General features: G+C 42.0%; 1 protein-coding gene across 1 annotated transcript in view; it reads left to right on the forward strand.

Moving 5' to 3' along the window:
- Positions 1–27,543, forward strand: part of LOC311253003 (voltage-gated delayed rectifier potassium channel KCNH8-like) — a 146,749-nt gene that overhangs the window by 76,723 nt on the left and 42,483 nt on the right. The window contains exons 4-8 of the mRNA XM_084346675.1: positions 8,314–8,459; positions 12,263–12,521; positions 21,025–21,182; positions 24,785–24,992; positions 27,141–27,515. Of these exons, the coding sequence (XP_084202801.1) occupies positions 8,314–8,459; positions 12,263–12,521; positions 21,025–21,182; positions 24,785–24,992; positions 27,141–27,515 (1,146 nt within the window). The remainder of the gene's footprint in view (positions 1–8,313; positions 8,460–12,262; positions 12,522–21,024; positions 21,183–24,784; positions 24,993–27,140; positions 27,516–27,543) is intronic.

Here is a 27,543-nt window from a genome sequence, read left to right on the forward strand (position 1 = left end):
AAGTAGAGGGGCTTGCCAAAGCGGTGTCGAGCCACGATACATGCCTGGATACACTAGAGAGGACCTGCAAAGAGCTACAGGTTGCTAACGACTCTCTCCACTGGAAAGTGAGTGATTTGGAGGGGCGCTCTGACGGCTAAATCTAAAGTTTGTGGGAATCCCTGAAGGTGCAGAAAACGGTCGCCCTACTGCTTTTATTGAGGATCTGATTATCAAGCTTTTTGGCCAGAATGCTTTCTCAAGGCCAGTGGAAGTTGATAGAGCGCATCGTATCCTGAAACCTCGTCCGGCGGATGGAGAAAGACCCCGCACAATCATCACCAAAATACACCGCTACCAAGACAGGGAGCTGATCCTGCGACTGAGCCGCGAGAGCAAGGAGCCGCTGTTTTACAAAGGCCCGTTGCACCACAACGAATCCCGGATCTACATCTTCCCAGACTATACAGCTGAGGTGAGGAATCAACGCCAAGCTTTTAGCGCGGTGATTAAGTCTCTTCGCGAGGCTAAAGTGAAAACAACTCTTCGCTTTCCGGCTAAGCTGTATGTGGTGCATAATGAACAGACTAGTATATTCACTTCACCTGCGGATGCTGTAAAGTTTGCTGACTCCCTGCATGTAGATTCTCCGATTTCCAGCTGACTTTACCATCAGTCATCAGCCGGCTGGGCCGGGTTCCTGTTAACATGCTGATGGATGATTTACTCTACTGGTAACAGACACTGACAACTCCAGAACTCTTGTTCTTCTCCTCTTCTCTTCTTTTTCTCATTTATTTGTAATGAATGGTGATTAATATATTATTTTATTTTTCTGAGCATATAGGCTAAATAATCATAGGGTATCACCACAATGGTGTTGTCTGTCAGTATCATTGTGGGTGGCCCATACTGCGGCCTTTCTGCCTCCAGTAGATGGGGGTGTGGCCAAGTTGGTAGGTCTAGGGGTGGGCTGGGGGGGACAGGGTGTATGTTATGTGTGTTTTGTGTCCCAGACTGGGGAATGTTTCATCCTTTATTTTACTTCATTAAGCCTATCATGTATGTCATATTCATATTTTCTGTTCACAATGGCAGGAATGGTTAGGAATAAATCTGTGGGGGCACTAACATTTGCTACATGGAATGTTAATGGTATCGGTAGTCAAGTGAAAAGGGGAAAGGTTTTTGCTCACCTGAAATCTTTGTCGGCAGATATTATATTTTTACAAGAGACTCACATTAAACCTTCTGATCAAAGTAGACTCAAGTCAAAGTGGTTTTCAGATGTTTATCAGTCTACATTTTCATCTAAAGCTAGGGGCGTTGCTATATTGTTTAAGAAAAATGTCTAATTTCAGTTGTCTGATCTTACTACTGACCCTGCTGGTAGATACCTGATTGTTTCAGGCAACATTAATAATATTCCTATTACTTGTCTTAATATCTATGGTCCCAATACCGATGACCCCGATTTCTTAGTGTTTTCAATTTACTACCAGATCTGAACTCTACTAACTTGGTTTGTGGGGGGGACTATAATTGTTATCTCGATCCTTACCTTGATCGTATGTCAACACGCCCTCCTCCTTGTATTAATTCAGTAGGTACATTGAATAACTTGATCAGAACTTATAATCTGATAGACATATGGAGAACTCAGCATCCAACAGATAGAGTACTCTTTTTTCTCACAAGTGCATAAAACATATACTCGCATTGATTATTTCATTATTGATTCAAAGCTATTATCAAATGTGGTGCAAACAAAATATCATGGTATTTTAATTTCTGATCACAGTTCTCTCACCATGTCTCTCAAGTGGTCTTTGCCTAAAAAAATTTTTTCATGCCGCTTTAATCCTTTATTATTGCAAGACAGTAAATTTCATGATTATATAAAAGCAGCCATGGATGAATTTGTGATAATCAATGATAATGGCGCTGTTAATGACTCCATCTTGTGGGAATCCTTTAAGGCCGTGATAAGAGGCAAGATAATTTCTTATGGAGCATTAATGAAGAAGGAGAGACATAAACGGCTAGGAGAAATAGAGGTATTACTGACCGAAGCTGAGAAGGCCTACATTTCCTCTTTGTCCACTGAAGATTTATATAGTATTATGGAACTGAAGAATGAATATAATATTATTTTGAGTGATCAGGTAAATAAGCAAATACTTAAACTTAGACAGAAGCAATTCGAGTTGAATGACAAGCCAGGAGAGTTGCTGGCGAGACAGTTACGAGGTGTTCAGGCAAACAGATCTATTCTCAAAATTAAGTCTTCTACCTGGGAAATCCTTACTCATCCTCAAGACATAAATGACTATTTTATAGATTTATACTCAAAGTTATATGAATCTAATTGTAAGGCATCTGATGATGAGATAGAGAAATTTCTCGATTCTGTTGACCTTCCTAAATTGAGCGTATACGCTAAGGCCGATTTGGACTCTAATTTTACCATCAATGAAATCTGTGAGGCAATAAAATCATTCCCTAATAGTAAGGCTGCAGGCCCAGATGGGTTTAGTGCACTTACTGTTTAGTTTTTTTTAGTGCACTTCACTGACTTTGTCGCCCCATTGATACACAGAATGATTCAGCATTCTATTGCTAATAATTCATTTTCGCCATCGTTTTATGAGGCCAACGTCTGTCTTTTCCTTAAGAAAGGGAGAGATGACTCGGACCCTTTGTCCTATAGACCTCTCAGTCTGCTAAATTCTGATCAGAAAGTGGTAGCAAAGATGTTGGCTACTAGGTTAGATAAACATATCTCCTCTTTAATTCATCCCGATCAAAATGGCTTTGTGTCCGGAAGATTTTCTTTTTTCAACACTCATAGATTATTTAACATTATGTATGCTAAACATAATGTAAATGATAAACCTGCGGTTATTTCTCTTGATGCAGAACGTGCATTTGATCAGATTGAATGGAGGTATATGCATGCTACCCTGAGACGATATGGTTTTGGTGAATTTTTTTTATCTCTCATCAAGATCCTTTATGCTAGTCCTACCTCTGCTATTCTCACTAACAGTAATAGATCATCACCTTTTAAACTGGGGCGTGGGACTAGGCAGGGTTGTTGTGCTAGTCCTCTGCTTGCACTTGAACCCCTGGCTATTAGTATAAGACAGCTTAATGCAATCAAAGGCATCACAATCGGTAACATTGAATGTAAAATATCTTTGTACGCGGACGATTGTTTGATTTTTCTGTCCGACCCCTCCTCATCTATCCCGCCACTCCTCTCATTACTTAATAATTTTGGTAGTTTGTCTGGGTACTCCATCAACTGGAGGAAAAGTGCATTTATGCCTCTTACTACGAATCTGGATCCCCTCTTTCTCAAATCTCTCCCCTTTGAAATTGCCAAAGACCAGTTTTCCTACTTGGGCCTGTCTATACCTGTAAACTCTAAGCATCTATTTAAGAACAACTTTGGTGTCCAGTTAGACAAGCTTAAGAGCAATATTGATTACTGGAGGTCTTTGCCACTTTCTCTTATGGGGCGGGTTAATGCTATTAAAATGGTGTCGCTCCCTAGGTTTATGTATTTGTTTCAAAATATTCCAATTTTTCTTCCGTCGTCATTCTTTAAAAAACTTGATTCAATTATTATGCCTTTTATATGGGGATATAAATCACACCATATCTCCAAGGCCCATCTACAAAAGCCCAAGAAACAGGGGGGTTTTGCCCTTCCAAATTTCCAACATTATTATTGGGCAACCAACGCCAGAGCTTAAATTTTTTGGCAAGATCAGCTCCCACAACATAGCGAGCTCTGTGATACACCTAAGTGGTTACAGCTGGAATCGCATGCTATAAGAAATAGCTCCCTTTCAGCTCTTTTGTTTTGCACAAAAGATTATCCTTTGCAACCAGTTGAGGATGGTTTAGTGCTGCATAACTCAATTAAAATTTTAAAACAAATTAGGAAGGTGCTTCAAGTACCTGAATTTTCTATATATTCTCCTATTTGTTCTAACCATAGTTTTGTCCCAGCTCAGTCTGATCAAGCCTTTGCACTGTGGAAACAAAGGGGGCTGGTTACCTTCTCAGACTTGTACATCAATAATCATTTAGCTTCATTTAATGAGCTGAAGGAGAGCTTTTCCCTCCCTCAAGCCCACTTTTATCGTTATTTACAAGTCAGGCATTTTGTTAAAGACAATGTAAATAACTACTTAAATCCTACTACGGAACATTCCTTCTTTGCAATAATGAAACAAAAGCCGGGATCTAAACACCTTGTTTCAAAATTAGTATCTTTGTTTCTTAAATCTTCAGTAGTGTCAACAAACCACATCAAGTCTGCTTGGGAGGCAGATCTTGGTGTGGAGCTGTCTGACGAGGTGTGGAGGGAAGGGATGGAAAGGATTCATTCTGGTTCAATCAATGCCAGGTTGCAGCTGATTCAATATAAAACTATGCACAGATTACATTACTCCAAAGAAAAGCTGAATAAAATGTATCCTGACATTTCCAATATCTGTGACAGGTGCAACCAGGAAATAGGGACTCTGGGGCATATGTTTTGGTTCTGCTCTAAGATTGTTTCTTTTTGGAAACAAATTTTTTCATGGTATTGTAATGTTTATGATGTACAGCTGGAACCTGATGTAGTTTTTGTATTGCTTGGTTGCTCCGAAGCCTTCTTTTCACTTTCATGCCCTATGCAGGAGACCATCAGATTTGGCACTTTGGTGGCAAAAAGGATAATACTTAATAATTGGAAGTCTATTGACACTCCTAGCTTTTCTAGATGGCTCAGGGAAATGGTTTCAGGAATACATCTTGAGAGGCTTCGTATCAATTCAAGGACTGGTACATTATCGGTTGATTCTGACAGTATCTGGTAGAGGTGGGTGCAATTCATCGATGTGGCGATGCATCGCGATGCTTCACGTGACGATTCGGCATCGATTAATTAACGTCGATGCTTTGCTAGGTCCGCGCATTTAGACAGAAGGCGGCAAATTGGCAGTCTGTTTTGGTCCGCCAATTTGACGCCTCTGAGGGTACACTTACTGCCGCCTCCATTGCTATCTAAATCCGAGGCGTCAATGTGCCGGCAATTGCGGGACATGGGCGGAGGTGTCGATAACGTGCACTGTTGTGCGACCCGCAGCCGGGAGTTTTAAAACCAGGAAACAGCTGATCACAGCAGTCAGTTCATCACTTCATCCGCGGATGTCAAGATGAGCAACTGGAAAGCCGCTGAGATCCGGGAGATGCTACCGTCTCCTCGGTCTATGTAGCTGACAGCTAGCGGACACAACCAAACAGCTAGTAGCTGCTGACTGTCAGCTGTTGTGTAGCGGCAAGCTACGAACGGTCGCTACTTTCAAAATAAAAGCCCCCCGCTAAGAACCCAGTTCTAATATCCAATGGGGTGCAATGTAAAGCTCTTATTTTGAAGACAACTTCGTTGTCACTGATCACTGCCCAACTTCGTGCTTCACGCCACGTCACATCACATGTTTACGCCTCATTAAATCCAGGGCTTGACTGTTTTCAGTGTTTTCCGCCAGTAGAGGGGGCTCTCCTGCAAGTGGAGCTTTCCCTGGTCAAAGTTAAGTAGGTCAAAGTGCAAATGTTTACATAGTCATAAAATAAAATATTTTGTGTCTTTGAAAAATACAAGTCAAATGTTCAAAAAACCTTGTTATTTACTTTATGAGTGTAGTTCTAGAGGAACTGAGTTAATTGATAGGCTATTTATTTACAAATATAGCCACAGATGAAGACAAAATCAATCTTGTATGGAAAAAAGCATTAAAAATTGCAATAATCGAAGAATCGTGGCCAATTATCGAATCGAAGCTCCCATAATCGTAATCGAATGGAATCGTGAGGTACCCTTGTTGGAACACCCCTAGTATCTGGGGCCCCATTACCGAACATATCAACTCTCTGGCAGGTTAGTCTTTGCCCCTGCGCTGGTTTAAGAGTTTTTTAAAAAAAATTTTTTATTATTGTTATGTGTGTATGTATATATATATATATATATATGTATGTGTGTATGTATGTGTGTGTATGTGTATATATATATATATCTATCTATATATATGTATATATATATATATATATATATATATATGGGTATTGTACTTATATAAATATATTCCTCGCTGATTGCTTTGTTCGTTATGATAGGCTGCTGCTCCAAACGGGAAAGAAGATGATTGTTTGGCTTTTTGTGGGGTGGTATTCCTAATATTGTCTCCGTTACCATAAGACCGGAAGACAGAGTATTATTTATATTTAAATGGAGACAATCACTTAATTTTTGTAGCTGTCTGGGTTGTTGTTTTTTGTTTGTTTGTTTGTTTCCCATTTTTGTGCTGTGGCTGTTTTTGTTTGATGTCTGTACTTGTGTGTTGTTATGAATTTAAAATATAATAAAAAGAAAGTAAAAAAAAAAAAAAAAAAAATTGAAAGTGAAAGTGAAATTTGAATCATGGATTTGGAAAATCATGACGACCCTATTTTCCAGGGACAAAGCAAGATAATATAGGCTTTCTGCAGCCCCAGTCACCATAACCCTCAACATGAAATTAAATGAACAGATTTTGCCATGAAATGTTTCATTATAAATGTTATCCCAGAGGGATAACCACAAAATCGCAGTAGCAATAGATTGGAAAGGGGAGAAAAAACAACAAGCTGTATAAAGCTACTACAGGCTTCCTTTATGAAATAAAGCACTAAAATGATTAACTAGACCACCGCTGCCAAGCAGCTGACTCAAAACCAAAATTGTCCAGGAGACCTTTGATAACCCAAAAGGCTGGAGTCACAACAAACTCTCCTGCACCCCGAGTAATACACTGGTAAACAGGCAATTGACATCAAATACACACAAAGTTCTGAGTTGGTGTTTATAGATACACCGGCAACTTGAGAAGCCACAGGGAGAACCTCTCACTACCTCTGAAGGTGAGATAATGAGTCAGCACAGGGCACTGGAGACTCAGGGTATATGAAAACTCCCCACACCTGGGCTTAATCAAAGCCAATCAGTGCCACACACACCTGATTGCAATTAGTTGATTCTCTCACAGGGCCAAAAGATTGGCCGTTTTCGAAACCGCATACTACCGTACTGCCTACTACATACTGCGTTAGTATATACTGTATACTGCATACTGAATGTGGGATTCAGCATGCTACTTCAGCAGACCGACGCCGTTCACACCGCAGTATGCAGAAGCAAGTTTCCCAGAATGCATTTCGTGGCGACCGGCAGCGGTAGTTGTAAAACAGGCGCAAAGCTGTTTTATTTTCCGCTGTAGCGCTGTTAATATGTCACTTTATTAAGTTTTCAAATTTTTTAATGGTTGAAAGTAACCGTTTAGATCCCCAATGTGCGGTTAGTTTACTCAAATGATGGCTGTTTATTAATTTGCCTTGATGTTTTCGGAGAAGTGAAGCCCTGGAAGGAGCGGCTCGTCTCAGAGGCAGCAGCCCCGTCTCCAGAGTCGTTCCGCCGGCCAACATGCGTCGTCGTCCCGGGGGAGACAGCAGGCCAGCTATCACAACCGCTGCTCTTTGAAGATGAACCGCTACAGGGAAGCTTCATGTTTGTAGTGGACAGTATACAGTATAGCGCTGTCTCGGGAGCTCTGTATGTACAGAAATCACCAAATATTAATAAAAAAAAGTTTTAATTAACAGAGTACTTTTTTTCATTTCATATGTACAACAGCCTGGATTGCTATTGTACCTATAGCTTTCGTCACAATAGTCAAATAGCTTATGCGCTGTACTTATGTTGTGTGAACAAACATAAACGCTGTACTGCTCCGGAGTACGTGACGAGGACGTCATGATCCGGGCTCCAGCGCATTGCATTGTGGGAAACAGTAGGCAGAGAAGACTGGTCGTATGCATACTGGAAATATTTTCTGAATCACTACGACATCTGGGAACTTTTCGCATACTGCAGATTTTGCTTTTGTTTGCATACTGCATACTACATACTACATTTTGGCCAAATCAGTACGTACTGGCAGTATAGTATGTGGTTTCGAATACAGCCATTGAGTGCCCTCACAATATCGTCATGTTTGTTTGATGCCCTGATGAGTCTGTGAGCAGTTCAGGAGGCTTCAGACTGGATCTGTAAACCCCTCACATTACCAGATCATTTGCTTAACAGCAGGTTTTGACTGGGCACTGCACTAGTTTCAGCTAAAGCGAAAAAAATTGCCATCCACATACATTCCATCTACATCCAAGTTTGTTAACCACAGATTTGTACATTGGCAGTTTCTGTGTGTGCATGTCTCTCTAGTTTTGTGTCCTTGTTTTCAGATGCAGAAACCAGGCTGGAGATCCACCAGGTCAGCCGCCCTCCAGGCTTCAACAAGGAGCGCCGCCGCAGTCGGGCTGTCCTCTACCAGCTGTCTGGACACCTACAGAAACAGGACAAAACCAAGAGCAAGCTGAAGATCAACAATGTGAGACATGTTGTCCTTTCTACTTTTTGTCCTCTGATTTGACCTATTTTTATTGTTATTTTAAAAAAACATAGTACTGAAGGTCTGTTCTATCACCACTATCATGACAAAAAAGCCACTTGTACAGAGAAGAAGAGAAATCAAAATCCAGCAACCATGAAAACTCATCATGATGAACCTTTTGATCGTAATGACCTTGTGGCTTTTTCTCTAGCACAACCACATCACCTAAGGCTCTAAGAACAGTCACTGTATGAGTATATTGTTTGTTATGTCCAACACCTGAGCACTTCTGGGGTGTAATGAACACTGCAGCTTCTGGAGGGCACCAGCAAAGCTTTACACTAGACCTTTTTCACGGCAGCCATTTTGACATGAGATAGTAGGACAAATACAGGTGTTACCAATGATACTATTTAAAGTGTAACTAAACCCCCAAACCACTTTTTTTCTGCTGAAAACAAATGTATTTGGGTATGAAGTCGTGTAGTTGATGTATTCTGGTCCAACTCTTGACATTTTAGTCAAAGTATTTCAATTTGGTGTATTTTGTTGTAAAAATGTAAGAGTGACTGCCCTCTATGGGTTGAAACCCGGCTATTACTATCGGATTTTGCTATTGGCTGAGATGGAGGCCGATGACGTTTTGGAGGCAGCTTACATCATGAGCAACCACTGTTCGCCCCGCCCCTCTGTGTTTTTGCGTGTGTGAGTGTAGTGGTGGTGTGGGAGGGGGGTGGGGGCTGCACAGAGTGTCTGGACCTGTCTTAACTGCTCCTGGAGCCCCGCCCACAATCAAGGCATTTTTTGAATTTCCAGCCCAGATGCACCTCAGCCAAAACCTACGGGTTTAGTTACACTTCAAGTTTCCATTCCATTCAGGCCAAACAGAGTCAGGGTGCTGCTATTGCTCATGTTGGCTCATTAGAAAAACTCTACTACACTAAATGGAACAGAACCTTAATTAGTATCATTGGTAACACCTGTATTTGTCCTACTATCTCAAGTCAAAATGGCTGCCATGAAAAAGGTCTCTTCAGTTGAAGAGGAGGACTGTACTGCCTGGTGTCGGCAGATACAGACTTGCATTTGCTGATAAAGGGGCAGTTTGTTTGTCCAGTAAGTTTTTCAATGACTTTGTTTCCATTACAACTTGATTTGCATTCATTTCTAAGTAAAAAGGATGAAAACTTGTAAGTTCAACGAACTAGGTTGAAATCAAATGTGCAACCCTGTCCTTGCAGTGTGATCTTAAGATGGAAGAAATTTCCATAAGAGCCCTCATTAGTCATTTAAATTCATGGTGGGGCTGGCTGATCACAGGTCACACTTCAAAGGTTTCAACCTCTTGCATCGGCTGACTATTGATGCTCAGTTAATCCACCACTGACACACTTTGTACATATTTATTATGATATTAATGTCTACCAACAAAAAATTGCACCAATAAAGAGCACTATTTTGGACACTTATTTGGTGTATGATGAATTACTGTATGGAGTCTGTGGGTCCTTATGTGTGTTAATGAGTGTAGTCATAAAGCTTCATGGATGTACTCTTTATGAATGCCCCCATTACACGCTATATATATGGTGTTCATAGAAAGTGTTACCAAAATATCTAACCTTTATGGTTAATATGTCTTTATTATTAAAAGACATATTTGTCTTTAAATGACACATTTGACCTCACACTCTCCCCCTCTCCACCGACCCACTGGGTCAGGAACTTGACCTTGTCTTCACAAGGTCCTGTAGTACCTTGGCACTCTCTGTTACCCCACTCACAGTGTCCGACCACCACTTTGTCGCTTTCTCTCTCCCCTTGAAGTCCACCACTTTCCTCACCCCTTCACTTCGCAGGGTCACCACCCGCCGCAACCTGAAATCCCTCTCTCCCTCCACTCTCTCCTCAACTGTTCTCTCCTTACTACCATCCACAGAACAATTATCTCTACTGTCCACTGAGGAAGCCTCCTCCACTCTGTTAAACTCCCTCTCCTCCTCTTTAAACACTCTCTGTCCACTCACCTGCCGAGCAGCACTATCATCGCTCCCCCACCTCCCTGGCTGTCTGAATCTCTGTGTACCAAAAGATCGGTATTACGAGCAGCAGAGAGAAAATGGAAAACATCACAGCATCCTGATGACCTTGCTCACTACCACCACCTCCTCTCTGACTTCACATCAACTGTTGCAGCAGCCAAATCTGCCTACTACCTGTCAAAGATCAACCCCAGGAAACTATTCTCCATGTTCTCTTCCCTCCTCACCCCTCCCCCCTTCCTCTCTCACTGCTGATGACTTTGCAACGTACTTTACCAAGAAAGTAAAAGACATCAGCTCCTCATTTACCCTCACCTCTGATGGCCTTACCTGCTTCCGTCCTTTCTCCTCTGAAGATGTTCACACACTAGTGAGGTCTAACCGTGCCACCACCTGTTCCCTCGACCCGATTCCCTCCTCTCTTCTCCAAAACATCTCACACGACATCTTGCCTTTCCTCACCACCCTGTTCAACTCCTCCCTCACTTCAGGCCTTATTCCAGCTCCTTTCAAGACAGCTACAGTAAAGCCACTCCTAAAGAAACCTACCCTAGACTCAGCTGACATCCCAAACTACAGACCTGTGTCTCTTCTTTCAGTCCTCTCTAAAACCTTGGAACGCGCCATCTGCAACCAACTGTCCTCCTACCTTTTTACAATACAACCTCCCAGTCAGGCTTCAGGACTGCTCACTCCACTGAGATGGCCCTCCTTACAGTAACTGAGTCACTCTGTGCCACCAGAGCCTCGTCCCACTCGTCAGTCCTCATTCTCCTCAACTTATCCTCTACATTTTACACAGTCAACCACCAAATCCTCCTCTCCACTCTGGCCAAACTTGGCATCGCTGACTCTGCTCTAACCTGGTTCACAAATGGCACCTTTCAGGTCACGTGGAATGGCTCCTTGTCCAAACCCTGCTTTCTGGAAACTGGTGTCTCTCAAGGCTCAGTACTAGGACCACTTCTGTTTTCACTATACACTAGATCACTAGGCTCTATCCATCAGATTTGCCCTCTACAACATCCGCAGGATCCAGTCTTTCCTCACAAAGGACGCAACGCAACTCCTGCTCCAAACGCTGGTCATCTCCCGCTTTGGCCTACTGCAACTCGCTCTTGGCTGGACTACCATCCTCTGCGACTAAACCGTTGCAATGTATCCAGAATGCTGCAGCGCGCCTCGTTTTCAATCTACCCAAATTCTCCCATGTGACCCCCCTCCTCCATGACCTCCACTGGCTTCCTGTTGCAGCCCGTATCCGATTCAAGACCATGGTGCTGGCCTTCAAGGCCATCAACGGAACTGCACCCATCTACCTCCAAACACTGGTCAGACCACACGCCCCAGCATGAGCACTTCACTCTACTATATCAGCTAGCCAGCTGGTACTGCCATCGCTAAGAGAAAACAAAGGCCGCTCAGCGAAGTCGCGACTCTTCTCTGCTCTGGCGCCCCAGTGGTGGAATGAATGCCTGACCAATGTCAGGACAGCAGAGTCACTCACCTTGTGTGTTCTTACCCTTAGCACTTAAACCATAGCACTTAATGTATCCTGGATAAGTAGCAGCTACAATGCTGAGATGAGGGCTTGTAAACTGATACTATTTTTTCTTTCTACTTTATCAACGGTGATATGTTGTGGTTTCTTTCTTGTGACAAATGTACTTATATTAAGTTGCTTTGGACAAAAGCGTCTGCTAAATGCCCTAAATGTAAATGTACCTCTATGTGTGTTTCTCCATACACTGCATGAAGAGCGTTCTTGGAGCCAATGCCAACCCAGTCCCAGAGTACAAGGTGGCCGACATCCAGAAGTCCCGTTTCATCCTCCTTCACTATGGTGCATTCAAGGCTGGCTGGGATTGGCTGATCTTGTTGGCCACCTTCTACGTAGCCATCACTGTTCCCTATAATGTCTGCTTCACTGCTGTGGAGATACGAGAGGATGGCGGCTCAGCAGCACGTAACCCTCCGAGTGTCAGTGACATCTTGGTGGAGATACTTTTTATCATTGGTGAGGCTGCTTTCAAAAATTCTGTATCAAGTTTTGCATGTTTATGGCTTTGGTATCAGCTTTGATGTAGGCCAGTCAATGTCCTTTGACCTGAAGATCAGAGTAACGTTTTAAAAATCGGTTGCAAATATATGTAAACTTTAATTTTTAAAGAAGGCTTCATGGTCCAATATTCTCATATGCTCATTATGTTGTTTACTCTTTTATTTTGAGTGAAGGCTCTCTCTCTGGAGACTGGGATTTTTGATTTTTGTTTTGGAGATTTTGATTTTTTAGGTTATGTTACTAAGTAATTTAATGGACGGTGAATGACGTTACTTACAGTATGTGAGTGAAATACTTATGTCAGTTACTTTACTTTATGTAAGTGATCATACTTTTAACCCAAAGTATGATCTTTTCCTAAGCCTAACCAAACCACGGACGTTAATAACAGTCTAAAAGTCATGATATCTTGTACTATGTGAATTGTTCATCAGCAAGCTTTATTTTGAAAGTCTAACTGCACATTGAATGTTACCTATTATTGCTAACTGTCCAAACCTGACACTAGAGTGGTAGGCAGACCACTGCAGTCAGAAGCTTAAAGCTGGAGTTGGTAAGATAGAAAAACCATCAAGCCCAGAATTTTGAAAGTATCCAGCCAGTAAACCGATTCAGAATCGATTCTTGATTCAACCGATTCTCGATTCAAAAATTGATACAGTGCATAGTGTGTTAAAGCTGGGGTCTGCAAGTTGGAAAAACTATCAAGACCATGAAAGATTTTGAAAGTATCCAGCCAGTAAACCCCGCCCCCTGTACTCAGGCCTCTCTCCAAAGCCACTCCCCCCAAACCATGAACGTGCACCGTCCGACAACTACCGAATACCGTCGACAGAGTCCGAGTCCTCACAAGTGGTCAGAAGGAGAGTATATTGATGCATCATTTTCATCATAACATCTAACTACAGGTAGCTACCTCATGTCTCTTTCACCTGTAAGTAAACACCAAATATCATAATATTGAACGTAAACAACCAAAATAGCCATTGCTAGCACTGATAGCTGTCAAGCTAGCTTGTTAGTATTCAGAAATTGTTTTGAAAGTGTATTTTGATGTTGTAACTTATTGCTGGTTAGCTAGCAGCAGCTGGCTATGGTAACATTAGATATGCTAAAGCTAAAACAACAAGATTAGTGGTGGGCCTGCTAAATGTTTTTTTTCTGTTACCCTCAGTGATTCAGACAAACATGAACATTGTATTGGACTCTTGATAATAAAATGTTTTGCATGTTAGAGCTTCCACAATGAGAGCATAGTTGACTCTGATGACGTGTTATGCCAGAGCGAAGCACAACATCACGTCAAAGAGGACGACGGGAGAGAGACCAGAAGTGTCCGAGGAAGTGGAGACAGAGGTCGTGGATGTGGGAGGGTGACAGGTCAAGGAGCAGATGTTCATACGTAGAGTATAAGATCTTGAAGCTCAAAGGATTGCACATGAGCAGGTCAGCATCTAAAGTGGAACATAACTGGTGTTTTTTTCTCTCATAAACATTACCTACAACTAACTGTTTGTGTTAGTTCAGTATATGGACCAGGCATGTAACTTGGACACACAAGTGCCCTAATCAGAATCACATTTCTTGCCAAATATTTTTTCAGAATTTGAATCAGAAAAAAGTAAAAAAAAAAAAAAAAAATGTAAAGAAAGATAAAGGGCTGGTACTTAAAGTCAAAAGCTTGAAGGTCATATAAACTGGGACATCTGTACAGTTTTGACTAGGGATGTCTAAAGTATTCACCATTGAAAGTGTATACAGTATGCTGAGAACAGTCGAGCTCTGCTCCATAAAAAATATCTAATCGTGTTGCTCATCTGTTGCTTTACAGGCCAGAATTCAAGGACTATGTTTGGAGCAATCACATCAAGTGCTGGAACTCTGCCTGACAACTATTTATTTGTCGTTATGTCTTTTTTCCTGTTTTGCATTAACTCTAACTTGTTTGAATAAAGCGTTGAAAATGATAATGCCTTTTTTTTTTACACTTCTAGCATGAACAATAGGGCTGGGTATCGTTTAAAAAACTACAATACCAGTATCGATACCAATAGAGTAGATACTTCATTTGATACTTTTTTTTTCTACTTCATTTGATACCCATCATGTAAATGGAAGCATTCAATAGTGTAACATTGCCACCACTCCTCCCAATCCAAATGATTTTTACATGAATTCAAATTCAGTTCAAATTATTAACATTTATTAAATGACTGTACAACATTGAACAAGGAAGTGTTGTTTGGGCAGTGCAATTTTTAACATCACAGCAACCAACGTTCTCAATCTATCCACTAGCCAGTCAGTCCTCAACAGTTCTTTTTAAGAAATATTAGCATGTCAGCCTTTTCTGGGGCAAGGCATGCTCTTTCCTGTCTGTCTCCAGCAGTTGGAAATATTTGCTCTGCTGGTCTGGAGGATGCCTGTGTAGGAGATACACTAGTAATAATTGTAATTTATTAATCACTGGCGATTAATAAGACACTTGCTAATGAGGCACCACCTCCGATGTTTTGTCTATTTGAATAATCCGGAGGTAATTAATCAAATCCGAGTAAACAAGGTTAACTTGTCTCAATTCTAATCAATTTCAGATCAATCTTATTCAATCTCATAAATGAAGTAGTGAATTCTACACAGATCCATCAGTTCTCCACATTAAAAACAAACCTGCACAGACAACGACATACGGTTAAATAGGTTTATTTACTATAAAATGGAATAAATGAAATGGCAATTTATATGATCAACGAAAGTTAACAGACAATGTGGAGACTATAATGATCAAATTAATGGTGTTATGTGAAGATATAGGCTACGATGGTGAAGTTGTGATTCGGGTGAGGTAATTAATCAAATACTATGAGAGTAATTTTTAATATTAATGAGACCCTAATCGAATTTCTCTTAAGCTAAAATTAAGAACCAGGAGCTAAAAATGACACCAACCATCTCATGTGTGCAGCCAGTAGTGTGCGGGATAGCTTTGTCCTACATTGTTTGGAGAGTGGAGGTCCGCGATTTTGGGTCTCCGGTATTCGTAGCTTGACTGCGGGCTCGCAGTGTCGGTCCGAGAGCCGGAGGGGAGCCGCTGTTCGTCCGATGTCACGGTGGGTGACGTCTTCGTTCCGATGTCAGGTGGTTCGCTTCATAATGAATGGAATAAGTTAGCCTAATGTTAGACAATGAATAAGTATGTACTGGGGTTGGGTCAATGGCTGACAGCCATGGACTACCAATCCCTGAGCATTGTAACATCGTGATTTAAAAGGCTCCCCACCAGAGAGCACAATCAAGGCGTGTCCTCTCAGAGTTGCCGTAGTGCAAGAGTTGTTGTTTGTGATATGTGGGGAGAGGAAATGAAAGTATGTTGCTGCTCAGTATACTGTCTCCATGTCTCAATGTCCCGTTCATTATTTTATTATTAAACCAGTTCAGTTAGGCGACCCAGACACTCGGTTAAATTTGTGGCAGCGGTGCTTCTTTTCCTGCGGGCCGCTGTTTCTCTCAGTCATGCCATTTTTATACATGAATCTAGGTGCTGTATCGTAGGCAACTGGACTTGTTTCAGTTCAGTTTCTTGAAGACGTTTCACTTCTCATCCAAGAGGCTTCTTCAGTTCTAACTAGCTGGAGTGGAGTTTAAAAGCCTGCCAACTCCCCTCCAGTCCAGTTGCCTACGATAGAGCACTTAGAATTACCATGATCTGGATGACTGAGAACCTTCATCAACATTTTTATACATAGTTTTCTCCGCTTAGCTTCCTTGGCTAGTCAGCCAACATTGTTTTATCCATTAAGGCTGAACGGGGGTGCAGAGACGAGGACAGTCAAATTCCTTAACAACGATGTCATTGTCCATCATGATGTTTCACTGTAGACATTGACATTTCCCAACACTATGTACATAACATTACTTTATAGCAACCATGTTTTATTCAGTAAACGGTAAGTGTAATAATTAATGTCTCAGAAGACATCATTTCCTTTTCGCTTTCATGTAGTGTTGTTATGGAGGCGTGGCAAATAGTGTTAATTTCGTTAACGAAAACTATGACTAAATATATTCGTCAACAACCTTTTTTTCAATGACGAGACGATGACGAGATGGCACCGTCGTCATTTAACACTAACTTTGACAATTACCAACATGCATTATAGTTGATGAAAAAAGACAAGACTAAAATGCAGTTTACAAAATAAAAACTTTGCCAAAATCTCTCTTTATTTTCGTTGACGAAAAAAGAGGAGACAAAATCATGAAATGCACACAATGCAGCAGTTCTGTTAACTATGAGTGGCGCGCGGGCACGCGTGGTAGATTTGTGTCGGCTCCGTGCATTCAACCATGAACGACCGGGAGTAACATGGAAACAACAGGGCTTGGGAGAAGAAAACGAAGCAATATATGGACCCATTTTCATTATCATCAAATCAAATCAAATCAAATTTTATTTGTATAGCCCAAATTCACAAATCACAGTTTGCCTCAGAGGGCTTTACAATCTGTACAGAGACGACACCCTCTGTCCTTCGACCCTCGATTCCAGTGAGGAAAAACTTGCCCCCAAAATAAAGGCCCTTTTAACAGGGAAAAAAAAAATGCGGAAGAAACCTCAGGGAGAGCCACAGAGGAGGGATCCCTCTCCCAGGACGGACAGACGTGCAATAGATGTCGCATGTACAGAGCAGATCAACGAGATCAGAATGTATTCAATTATAAGCGATGGTTGACAGGAGTGAAAGTACATAAAGATGTATTACAGCAATAATAATGAAAAGCACATGGAAATGTGATTACTAGTGATAACAGTAGTAGTGATTAATGGTAAGGATAGTATGTAGTAATGCATTACAATAATAGTAGTGGAACGTATGTAACAGAGATGTGACTAATATTAGCGACAGTAGTGGTGGGTGTCAGGCAGGGTCATGGCAGTAGGTGCATCCACGATCCGGCAGGGCCATAGCAATAGGCGCATCCACGATCAGGCAGGGCCATAGCAGTGGGCGCATCCATGATCAGGCAGGGCCATAGCAGTGGGCGCATCCACGATCAGGCAGGGCCATAGCAGTGGGCGCATCCACGATCCACAACCTGGGCGCGGCCAGGATCCATGGGAGTCTGTAGGACTAGAAAGCACAAGGACTCCGGGGAAGAAGCAAGTCAGTGACATGCAGAGATGGGGCATGTATACAGGCATAATGTATACAGATGGAGAGGAGAGGAGAGGGGAGGAGAGAGAAGCTCAGTGTGTCATTGTCCCCCGGACTAGGCCTATAGCAGCATAACTAAGAGCTGGTCCAGGACAGGCCTGGGCCTGTCCTGGCCCAGCCCTAACTATAAGCTCTATCGAAGAGGAAGGTCCTAAGTCTACTCTTAAAGGTAGAGAGGGTGTCTGCCTCCCGGACCAAAACAGGAAGATGGTTCCACAGAAGAGGAGCTTGATAGCTGAAGGCTCTGGCTCCCATTCTACTTTTGGAGACTTTAGGAACTACAAGTAATCCTGCGTTCTGGGAGCGTAATGCTCTAGTTGGGTGATAGGGTAGTATGAGCTCCTGGAGATATGATGGTGCCTGACCATTAACAGCTTTGTAAGTGAGGAGAAGGATTTTAAACTCTATTCTTGATTTTACAGGGAGCCAGTGCAGAGAGGCCAATACAGGAGTAATATGATCTCTTTTCTTAGTTCCTGTCAGTACACGTGCTGCAGCATTCTGGACCAGCTGGAGACTCTTTAGAGACTTGTTAGGGCAGCCTGATAATAGAGAATTACAATAGTCCAGCCTGGAAGTAACAAATGCATGGACTAGCTTTTCTGCGTCTTTTTGAGACAGGATGGGCCTGATTTTTGCAATGTTGATGAAAGTCGACTAAATTATCAATTTCAGTTTCAATGATTTTAGGAGGATAAATAAATGTGCTAATTATCAAGGATCCACAACAAGCAGGCTATAGTTAGCAAACATTGGTCACAACAATATCATCCCTGAGTTAGTGACTGACTGGCCCCTGTAAGTCAGGATTGCAAAATGCAATATCCTCATAATTTTCTGGAGTGATAGTAGAGGGTACCAGGTGCATGTACAGTGAATTTGGTCAATGTCACCCTTTGCACTCCTGAGTTACAGGGGCAGTCGCTTTTCGGCAAGGCTTTGCCAAAAAGTGACTGCCCCCTGTAACTCAGGATTGCAAAGGGCAATATCCTCATAATTTTCTGGAGTGATAGTAGAGGGTACCAGGTGCATGTACAGTGAATTTGGTCAATGTCACCCTTTGCGCTCCTGAGTTACAGGGGCAGTCGCTTTTCGGCAAGGCTTTGCCAAAAAGTGACTGCCCCCTGTAACTCAGGATTGCAAAGGGCAATATCCTCATAATTTTCTGGAGTGATAGTAGAGGGTACCAGGTGCATGTACAGTGAATTTGGTCAATGTCACCCTTTGCGCTCCTGAGTTACAGGGGCAGTCGCTTTTCGGCAAGGCTTTGCCAAAAAGCCATTCATCCTTATGGGGAATTTTTCAAATTTCATTTTACTACTGCTTCAGCATACGTTCAGCTATAGAAACCGTTCAACTATCAAAATGTTCAGCTTTTTAAGCTCTTTCAGCCCTGTACTGTTCAGCTTTTTAGCTTTTCAAGTTTTTCAAATCAACCTCTTCTTGTGTTAAAATATTTTCATTCAAAATTGGAAATATGGACTTGTATGGTTATTCGTCTCAAGGCCTCAATTATTCATAAGTATGCAGTGTCATAAATACATCTCTGTACAGGGTGGGGATTTCAACATGCAGCATTTCTTGATGTATAGCCTATTTGTAAAGGGAAATATTGTAGTCTACCTATTTTAGAACATTATTCTATTTTTTAGAACATAACACAATTATTCATAAGTAAGCAGTGTCATAACTACATCTTTGACGTTTATAAGAAACCAAACCGTTTGAAAATCGGTTGAAAATTGACAACGCGGACGAGACATCTAGCCATTATATATATATCTATGGGTGTTACGTTATGTGGGCTGTGTTTTATATAACCGAAATCATTAAGCTAGGCTAGCAAATTGTTGTGAAACTTGTGAAGGAGCTAGCATCTCTAAACAACGGGACATTGCTAACGTTTCTACTGAGAAAAGTGTGTGTTTGGACTGCTGAAACCTCTGGCTTTGGACTTTTTGGCAATGCCAGCATCACAGGTCTTTGCTGAGCAGGTCTTCAGTGTAACCGGTGACCTCTCAAGTGGCCGCCGCAAAAGAGCAAGAAACACACTGGAAAGAAGTGCTTTTCTTAAGATTAACAAGCACTAGTGTGAAGGCTTATGGCTACTAGAGAATTCCTTGTAGTTTTCTTGTTCAGTGTTTACATTCAACAACAGAAAACAATTACACACAGACACACACGTGTTGTTGTCTAGGCTGATTCAGGTGTATGTGAGATCTCTGACTCTCTGGGGTCTATTTTTTCCAAGAGATATATTTTTTGCAAGAGAGCAAATGCTCCAAGTTTGCTTATTGAAATGTACCGTGGACCTTAAAAGCTACATTTATATTTGAATTCATTTAAATGTTAGATTCTCTTTAGGAAATGTAAATTGACATTTGAGAAAGAAAGTGGCTTATTTGGAGATCAGTTCATCCTATAAGTCATTTGGGTTTCTTTTTGGTCCAGACGTAATCATTTCATGTTAACAGACAGATTATTGATTGCAATTGGTGTGTGTGTCCTGTGTTGTTGACATGCCATGTTTAGAAATAAATTTGAAAATCAGAACATTTTCATCAGCAGTTTCAATTAACTAAAACTAGACTAATATATTACTGTTTTCTTTGACTAATATAAGACTAAAATGCTCAGACTTTTAGTCGACTAAAACTTGATTAAACAAAAACAGGATGAGGTACTGTAGACTAAATATGATAAAAACTAACAATGACATTTGACACAGGACGAAGACTAAGACTAAATATAAAAATAGCTGCCAAAATTAACACTAGTGGCAAAGCTGCCAACTGCCAACTGACTGACGTCACACAGGCGACACTGGATCTCTGGGAAGGCCGAAAAATACACCTGCAATTGCAGCTTCTGGAAATCTTCGAGATTGCCACATCAACTCATTGTAAAACATGTTCATTCAAACTCGATATAAATGAAAGAAAACTCACCAAAACTCAACTTCAATGTCCACCCATCTTTATTCTCAGGCTGCTAAAACTGGTTGAGCTGGACTTTCAGACAGAGCCATGCTAACCCCCACACTGTATTCCCCAAAATGTCAAACTATTGCTTTAATTAAAAAATGGAAGTACCTTTCCACTTCTGTCAAACCAACTGTGATTACCTCAGGTGCATGTTGTCAGAAGTGAGGCGAGTCAACTAGATCTGAAGTACTGACCCATCAGCCTCCACCGATGATTGAGGCAACACTGCCTTGTTAAGCTGTGTGTGTTGTGTTCCAGATATCGTGCTGAACTTCAGAACCACCTACGTGAGCACATCTGGTCAGGTGGTGTATGACCCCCGCTTCATCTGCATCCACTACGTCACATCCTGGCTGTTTGTGGATCTGATCGCCGCCCTGCCCTTTGACCTGCTCTATGCCTTCAATATCAGTGTGGTAGGTCTCTCTCTCAAATTCAAATTCAAAATTCTCTCTCTCTCTCTCTCTCACACACACACACACACACACACACACACACACACAGTCCACACATACAGTATACTGTATACAGCTATACAGTGTTGCTTTTGGTTTGTTATATTATGTGAGTGCTGGAAAAGTGCAAATAAATCATATATGTTTGACAGCTCTTTGCTTTCTTTGCCACATCTCTGAAGCATAGCAAGCTAACATCACATAGTTTTATCTGAAGAAGCTCAACCCACAACAGATCATGTATTTGCTCCTTATTCTCTTGATCCAGCCCTTTCTGCTCACACCGTTGGCTGATGAGTTTCCCAGGGAGGAAGGGTCTGAGCTTCGACCAGTAACTCATTATTAGGTAACTGCTAATTAAGCTGATAAATGAGTACGCTGATGACAGATTACAGGCAGAGGCTGTAGATGAGCCAGATGATGTTGAGTGTTTAACAGATAGATACTGGATCACTGAGCTACACAGCAGAGAAATCTTTAAAACAAACATGTTTATCTCTTGTGACGTTTTCTACTTTGTTCTTTTTTCTCTGCCTGTGAAATTCCTTCAATCAAACAACACTTATTGGTTGAACCGCTCACTTCTGATGTCCACAGTAACAGTACAGTTAAATACTATGCTAACTTATTATCCATAATATGAACTTGTGCTTTCTTAAAAAGCCATCATTCCAACTTTGTAGCTGTTCTGTCTTTTGCATAAAACACATAAATAGCCTTCCTGTCCATGCTCAACATGCCTCTTCTGTCGAGCTAGTAATGTTAATCAGCAAAAGTCTTGTGGGGATTGTGGGAGATGTTGTTCTTTAATGAATGATAAAAACCACAATAATCTAAAAACAATTTTGGATAGTTGTTTTTTATAATTAATGACCTTCTGCATTAGGGTTATGTTCCAAGTCTGAGGTTTTAGTCATTTTAGTCTTTTTGATCAGGTTTTCTTACTAATGGAGCAGAACCTGTAAGTCCTGGTCACTTCAACTCTCTTCACTGGCCCATAATAATAATAACTGCATGATATGTCAAGGCTGAACAATATGGATCGCCTGGGGAAAGTAAAATGTCACATTGGGTGAGTGAATCTAGCAACCCATACACCTGATCAGGCAAAGTGCCAAAAAAAAAAAAAAAATCAAGAATGAGCAGGCTGTCCTTGTCAGAAAAATGACCATAACATTTCTTGTTAGGCGGCGACTTCTAGTGGACAGTAATTATTACAGCAGCAAAGGAGGAAGTCAGGTGAATAAGTAAAAAGAGCAACAAAGTCTGTGTAGAGAGGAGGTGGAGTAGGGATGGTTGGTGCAAACAAGTACAGGACTTCAACAGTGAGTTATTTTAACTGATGAACGGAGTTAACTCAAGTTCCATCATGTGTGTCACATAACTGAAGTTACTTATTTAACATAGATACATTGTAACACAAATAATGCTGTCATTTTAAGCCTCACCACAGTGTTTTCCTTAACCTAACCAAACAGCAAGCATACGACTGAGGTCTGTATGCCTGTTGCTGGTACGCTTCAACAGTCAAGTTGTTTTGGGAGTCAAAAATCACCAAAAAAAACTAGTTGTTGGATGTTGGTGTAATATACGGTTAATCACAGTGTATTTCTGGACTGATATTACAGTCAGTTAATCCTGAGGTAAGGCAGAGATTATATACACCGGAGACTTCTGTACAGAATTATTTTCCCTGAACGCATTCATATACATACAGTATGTCTGAGCGGGGTGTCATTTATCATAAGCTGTGTTGAATCCAGAGCAGGAAAAAAGCAACCACAGTTTAAAGCATAAAATCAATGCAGGGACAGCCGGTGTTTAATGAGGTCATTTTAACCTCTGCACCACAGGAACTTTTCCAGTGGAGGATGATAATGGCACTGATTTTTTCTGAATGATTACTTTAGTTAATGCTCCGACTGAAATGAAACTAACTCTAAGTTTGTCCTGAGGTTGGTGCCCTGCAGTGTTTTAACAATGTTCAGACAATCTGTGGAGGCACTTCTGACTGTAACATGGCTCACTATCAGGATGATTAAAATTCACAGTTTGCATGGATAATTTCTAATTACACATCTCCCTCGGCTCTAGATGGGAAACTAGGAATTCTTATTATTGTCACAAGAAAAGTCAACTGTATCGAGGAGTAACTAATCCCATCCTGATGATCCACACTTTGTATATCATATTAGTAGGGTTGGGCATAAAACACACATAAACACTTTAGCAGATGTCCATATGTTGTGATGTTTTTAAATGAAATGAGCACTGCGCCAAAGACAAATCTGTCAATAAAGTTAAACCTGAACTGTTACTGTAACGTTAGCTGGTAGCTACTTGTTATCTACCCCTGACCTAAGTTAGTTAGGTTATTGTTATTCTTATTTGCTTACGGTACCTAAATGTGGGCGATTCAACATCTGAAAAGGGATGCAGCCTTTTCACCACATTTGCTGTTACTTGTCTGTGGCACTCTTCGACTTGCTCCGCTGACAGCTTCCCCCTTGCTGCTAGAGTGAATGGGGTGTCACGTCATTTCTCTGCTGGTTGAAGAAACTTCTCTGCTGGCTGGGGTCGCTGGCTGGTTAACATAGCAGCAGCAGAAGCAGCAGGCTCAGACTGGCTATCGTTAGCATCACTCTGCGAGCTTTCAACAACTATGAACAGATTTGACAAAGTTTTAGCAATTGGTAGTCTATAACTTTAGCTAGTCTGTTAAGAATAAGACAATCATAATTTTCATGTACCTGATTCCATTCACAACGAAGAGTGCTGGCTGATGGTTGACTGTCCGAAGTGGAGGAAGCGACGGGAGCAGGAGAGCGGCGCAACGAGTTAAACACTGTACACTCTTTAATTATTATACCATGCTGCAGGCGAGGTGTTTTGTCATGTTTGTTGTGCATCCTCCTTCGGCAGTAATAAGTTTACGGTCCATGTTCACACGAGTGATGTTCTTCTTAATAGCGGAGCACGCCGGGCGGAGTAAAGCATAGTTTATGCTTCTGTGTCGCGGCGACGGCGTAGTTACGTCGTCCACCCGACGCCGTCATTGAGCATTCGAAGTTCTGCGTCGAGGGAACGCGTTGTTCTGCAATTCACCGCCAACCGTTGTTGTTATACTGTTGACCGGAAAAGCAACTGCCGGAAATGACGTTCTGAGCGGACCAATCACAGTCCTTGCCGTTCGCGTCTCGACGCGTCGACGCGACGTGTAGTCAGGATTTTTTGGAGGCGCACGTCAGGCTACGGCCCAGGGTCGGCGTAGGGGTCTGCGTCGACGACGTAGCTACGCCGTCACCGCGACGCAGAAGCATAAATCAGGCTTAATACAAACCCCGTAAACAAACAGAGCAAGCCGGGTGGAGTAATACAAACCCCGGAAACAAACTAGTGCGGGCATTTAGGAACCGAAAAAAAAGAATCAAAATTCAAACATCTTCGTAATGGTTCCGGAACTGGACGTTAGGAACTGGTTCCTATTTGGAACCGGTTCTCGGTGCCCAACCCTACATATTAGATGTGTTTACCCTCTAATCCACGAGTCTTCTCTCTTCTAGAACTTTGGGGTTCACCTGCTGAAGACGGTGCGTCTCCTCCGCCTCTTGCGCCTCCTACAGAAGCTGGATCGTTACTCCCAGTACAGCGCAGTGGTCCTCACCTTGCTCATGTCCACGTTCGCCCTGCTGGCCCACTGGATGGCCTGTGTCTGGTACTTCATCGGACGCAGCGAGATCGAGAGCAACAGCCCCGCCTCCTGGGATATAGGTTTGTGTCTCTGTGTTGGATAGTGTGTGTGTGTGTGTGTGTGTGTGTTCATACTGATGGAAAGTCAGGTGAACTTTCATAGTCAGCAAAACATTTCTGGAGCTTCAAAGCAAAACAGTCTCTGAAGGACACAGAGATCCCAAAAAGACGTTATTTACACCCCTTTTAAGCTGATATCTTCACTGTGCTTGTTACGCTACGAGTAGTAGAATGCACACCATCTGAAGTGGGTGCAAGAGCAATGATGTCTTTTTTCAAATCAATTTGGGACCTCAGGGCTTCTGGAAAGGCAACCTTTATTAACAGTACATTAAAGTCAACAGTGTTTGGCATGTGCCCTCTGGGAATTATCTTGCACAGATACTCCAACAGTTAGAGCTTAACGTCAAAGATGGAGACCGAAATGTACTTATTTACACTATCACACAGTGTGTGGTGTGTGTCCTTTTACTTAGAAAACGCTTCTTATTATGGTGATCTGTCTCCCCTCCTACTGTGCTCACAACCACCAAACAACAACAGCAGGTGAGGTGTGAGTGCTGATGGTGGTTATCCTGTGATTTATGAGACAGGAAGAGACTAGGAAGAAGGATACGGGTAAAGGATGGTGTGAAAATATAGAGGAAAGGCCTCCACTGATACACAGATGTACATGGGCACACTGGTACACATGGGGCAGCTGTGGCTCAGGTGGAGGAGGAGGAGTTCCATTAATCGCAGGGTTGGTAATTGAGCAAAACACTGAACTCTAAATTGGTTCTGATGAGCAGAGCAGTGCTCCACCATTCTTGGTTAATGAGTGTGTGTGCATGAGTAAGCAAGAGGCTTTTGGAAGCAATTTGTCCAAGTTGGCTTGAAAAGCTCAATATAAATGTTATCTATTCATCGTTACACGTCATAGGCCAATTGCAGGGCTTTTGTTCATCACATGGAAATACATGACAGCAGCATTCATGGTAGAAAAACGGAGATCCAGAGGTGTGCATCACACTCCACAGTAAAAATATTTTTTCTTCATAGATTAGGACCAAGTGTAGGAAAGATTTTGACTAGATGGTTGCACAGGGGTCACAAAAGTCATTACAAATCATCATCACTTTAGTTTTAATATAACACATTTTGTTCATATAACAATGACTTCATCTACATACATATAAATTAATATTTGATGTATTTTTCCTTTTCTGTCCTTGCTGGTGTTATCGTGCCTTAGTCTTTCACCTGGATATTGGTGTGTCATAACTTGACATGCATTGGTTAGTTAGAGTCAACTCAAAGACTTTTCACACAGCGTACTGTTCGCCCAAGGTCCCCTTTAAACATTGTTAACAATGTTTGGTTCAGGGTTGTACCACACTGCACTTCTTCCAGCCCTGTGTTAAATGTCCGTTGGAACATGTGACTAATGATTACCCTCCTGAATGGCGTGTGACTGTCTAGTCCTGTTTCAAACTGGCACCGTTTTTTTTGTTGATTTTCAGGGAAAAATACTGCTCCAGACGAGGGCCAGCAAGCCCCAGGCTAAAGTCAGGGTTAGCCCTCTTTGTGCCAAGAGTGTGCCTCTGAAGGGCTTTCATGCTGTGTTTAGCCCGGTCTAAGGGAGCTGTTAGTCCCAGGCTAAGGAGGCGTTCACACTGGCACATACCAAAATGGGCTTATCCTGACTTTAGCTTTGGGCTTGCTAGCCTTGCTTCAAAGCAGGGTTAGCCCTGAGTTCGTGGGGTTATCCCCCTGAAAATCAACTAAAAAAGGGGCCAAAAGGTGTCATTGTGAAATGGTACTAAAGTAAACTAGAATATAAACTTTAGTCACATGTGCCAACATACATCTAATCCAGAGCTATTACATCTACAGAGTGAATTGTACAGCTCTGGGCTTAAGTTAACATCTGTGTGTGAAAAAGGACAAACTTATCCCAGGGTCAACTGTTAGCTAAGAATATGCAGAGTGAAACCCATGTGAGCTATCTAAGCCTGCGGTTCAGAAGGTTCTAAGGATGCTTTTAGCCCTGGGCTAATTGCAGTGTAACATTTGAATGTCCATGACTGAAGCAGTTAAACAATGGTGGATATTAATTACTTAATAAGCCTTGTAGTAAAGGTAATCTAACAGGCATGGATACATTGTGATTAAACTCTTCCCCACCAGGCTGGCTCCACGAGCTGGCCAAACGCTTGGGAACACCATACTTCCTGGCACCACTGACGTCTTTGTTGGGAGTCTCTGATTCCCCTAAAGGCACCATGACAGCCGGACTGACCAACTACAGCCAGTGGAATGTGTCGGGATTGGAGCCGCTGAGTGGGGCAGCTTTGTTGGGTTCAGGCCAATGGAATGGCAGAACCAGAGCGAAGACACCAAATGGCTTGGGAACAACACTGAGCGGCGGGCCATCCGTCAGGAGTTCTTATGTGACGTCACTGTACTTTGCTCTGAGCAGTCTGACCAGTGTAGGCTTCGGCAACGTGTCTGCCAACACAGACTCTGAGAAGATCTTCTCCATATTCACCATGCTGATTGGAGGTGGGCAAAACAAAGCAGGCAGACTCTG

The sequence above is a fragment of the Pagrus pagrus genome, assembly GCF_965226575.1.
Source record: "Pagrus pagrus genome assembly, chromosome: 24".
Lineage (NCBI taxonomy): Eukaryota > Metazoa > Chordata > Actinopteri > Spariformes > Sparidae > Pagrus > Pagrus pagrus.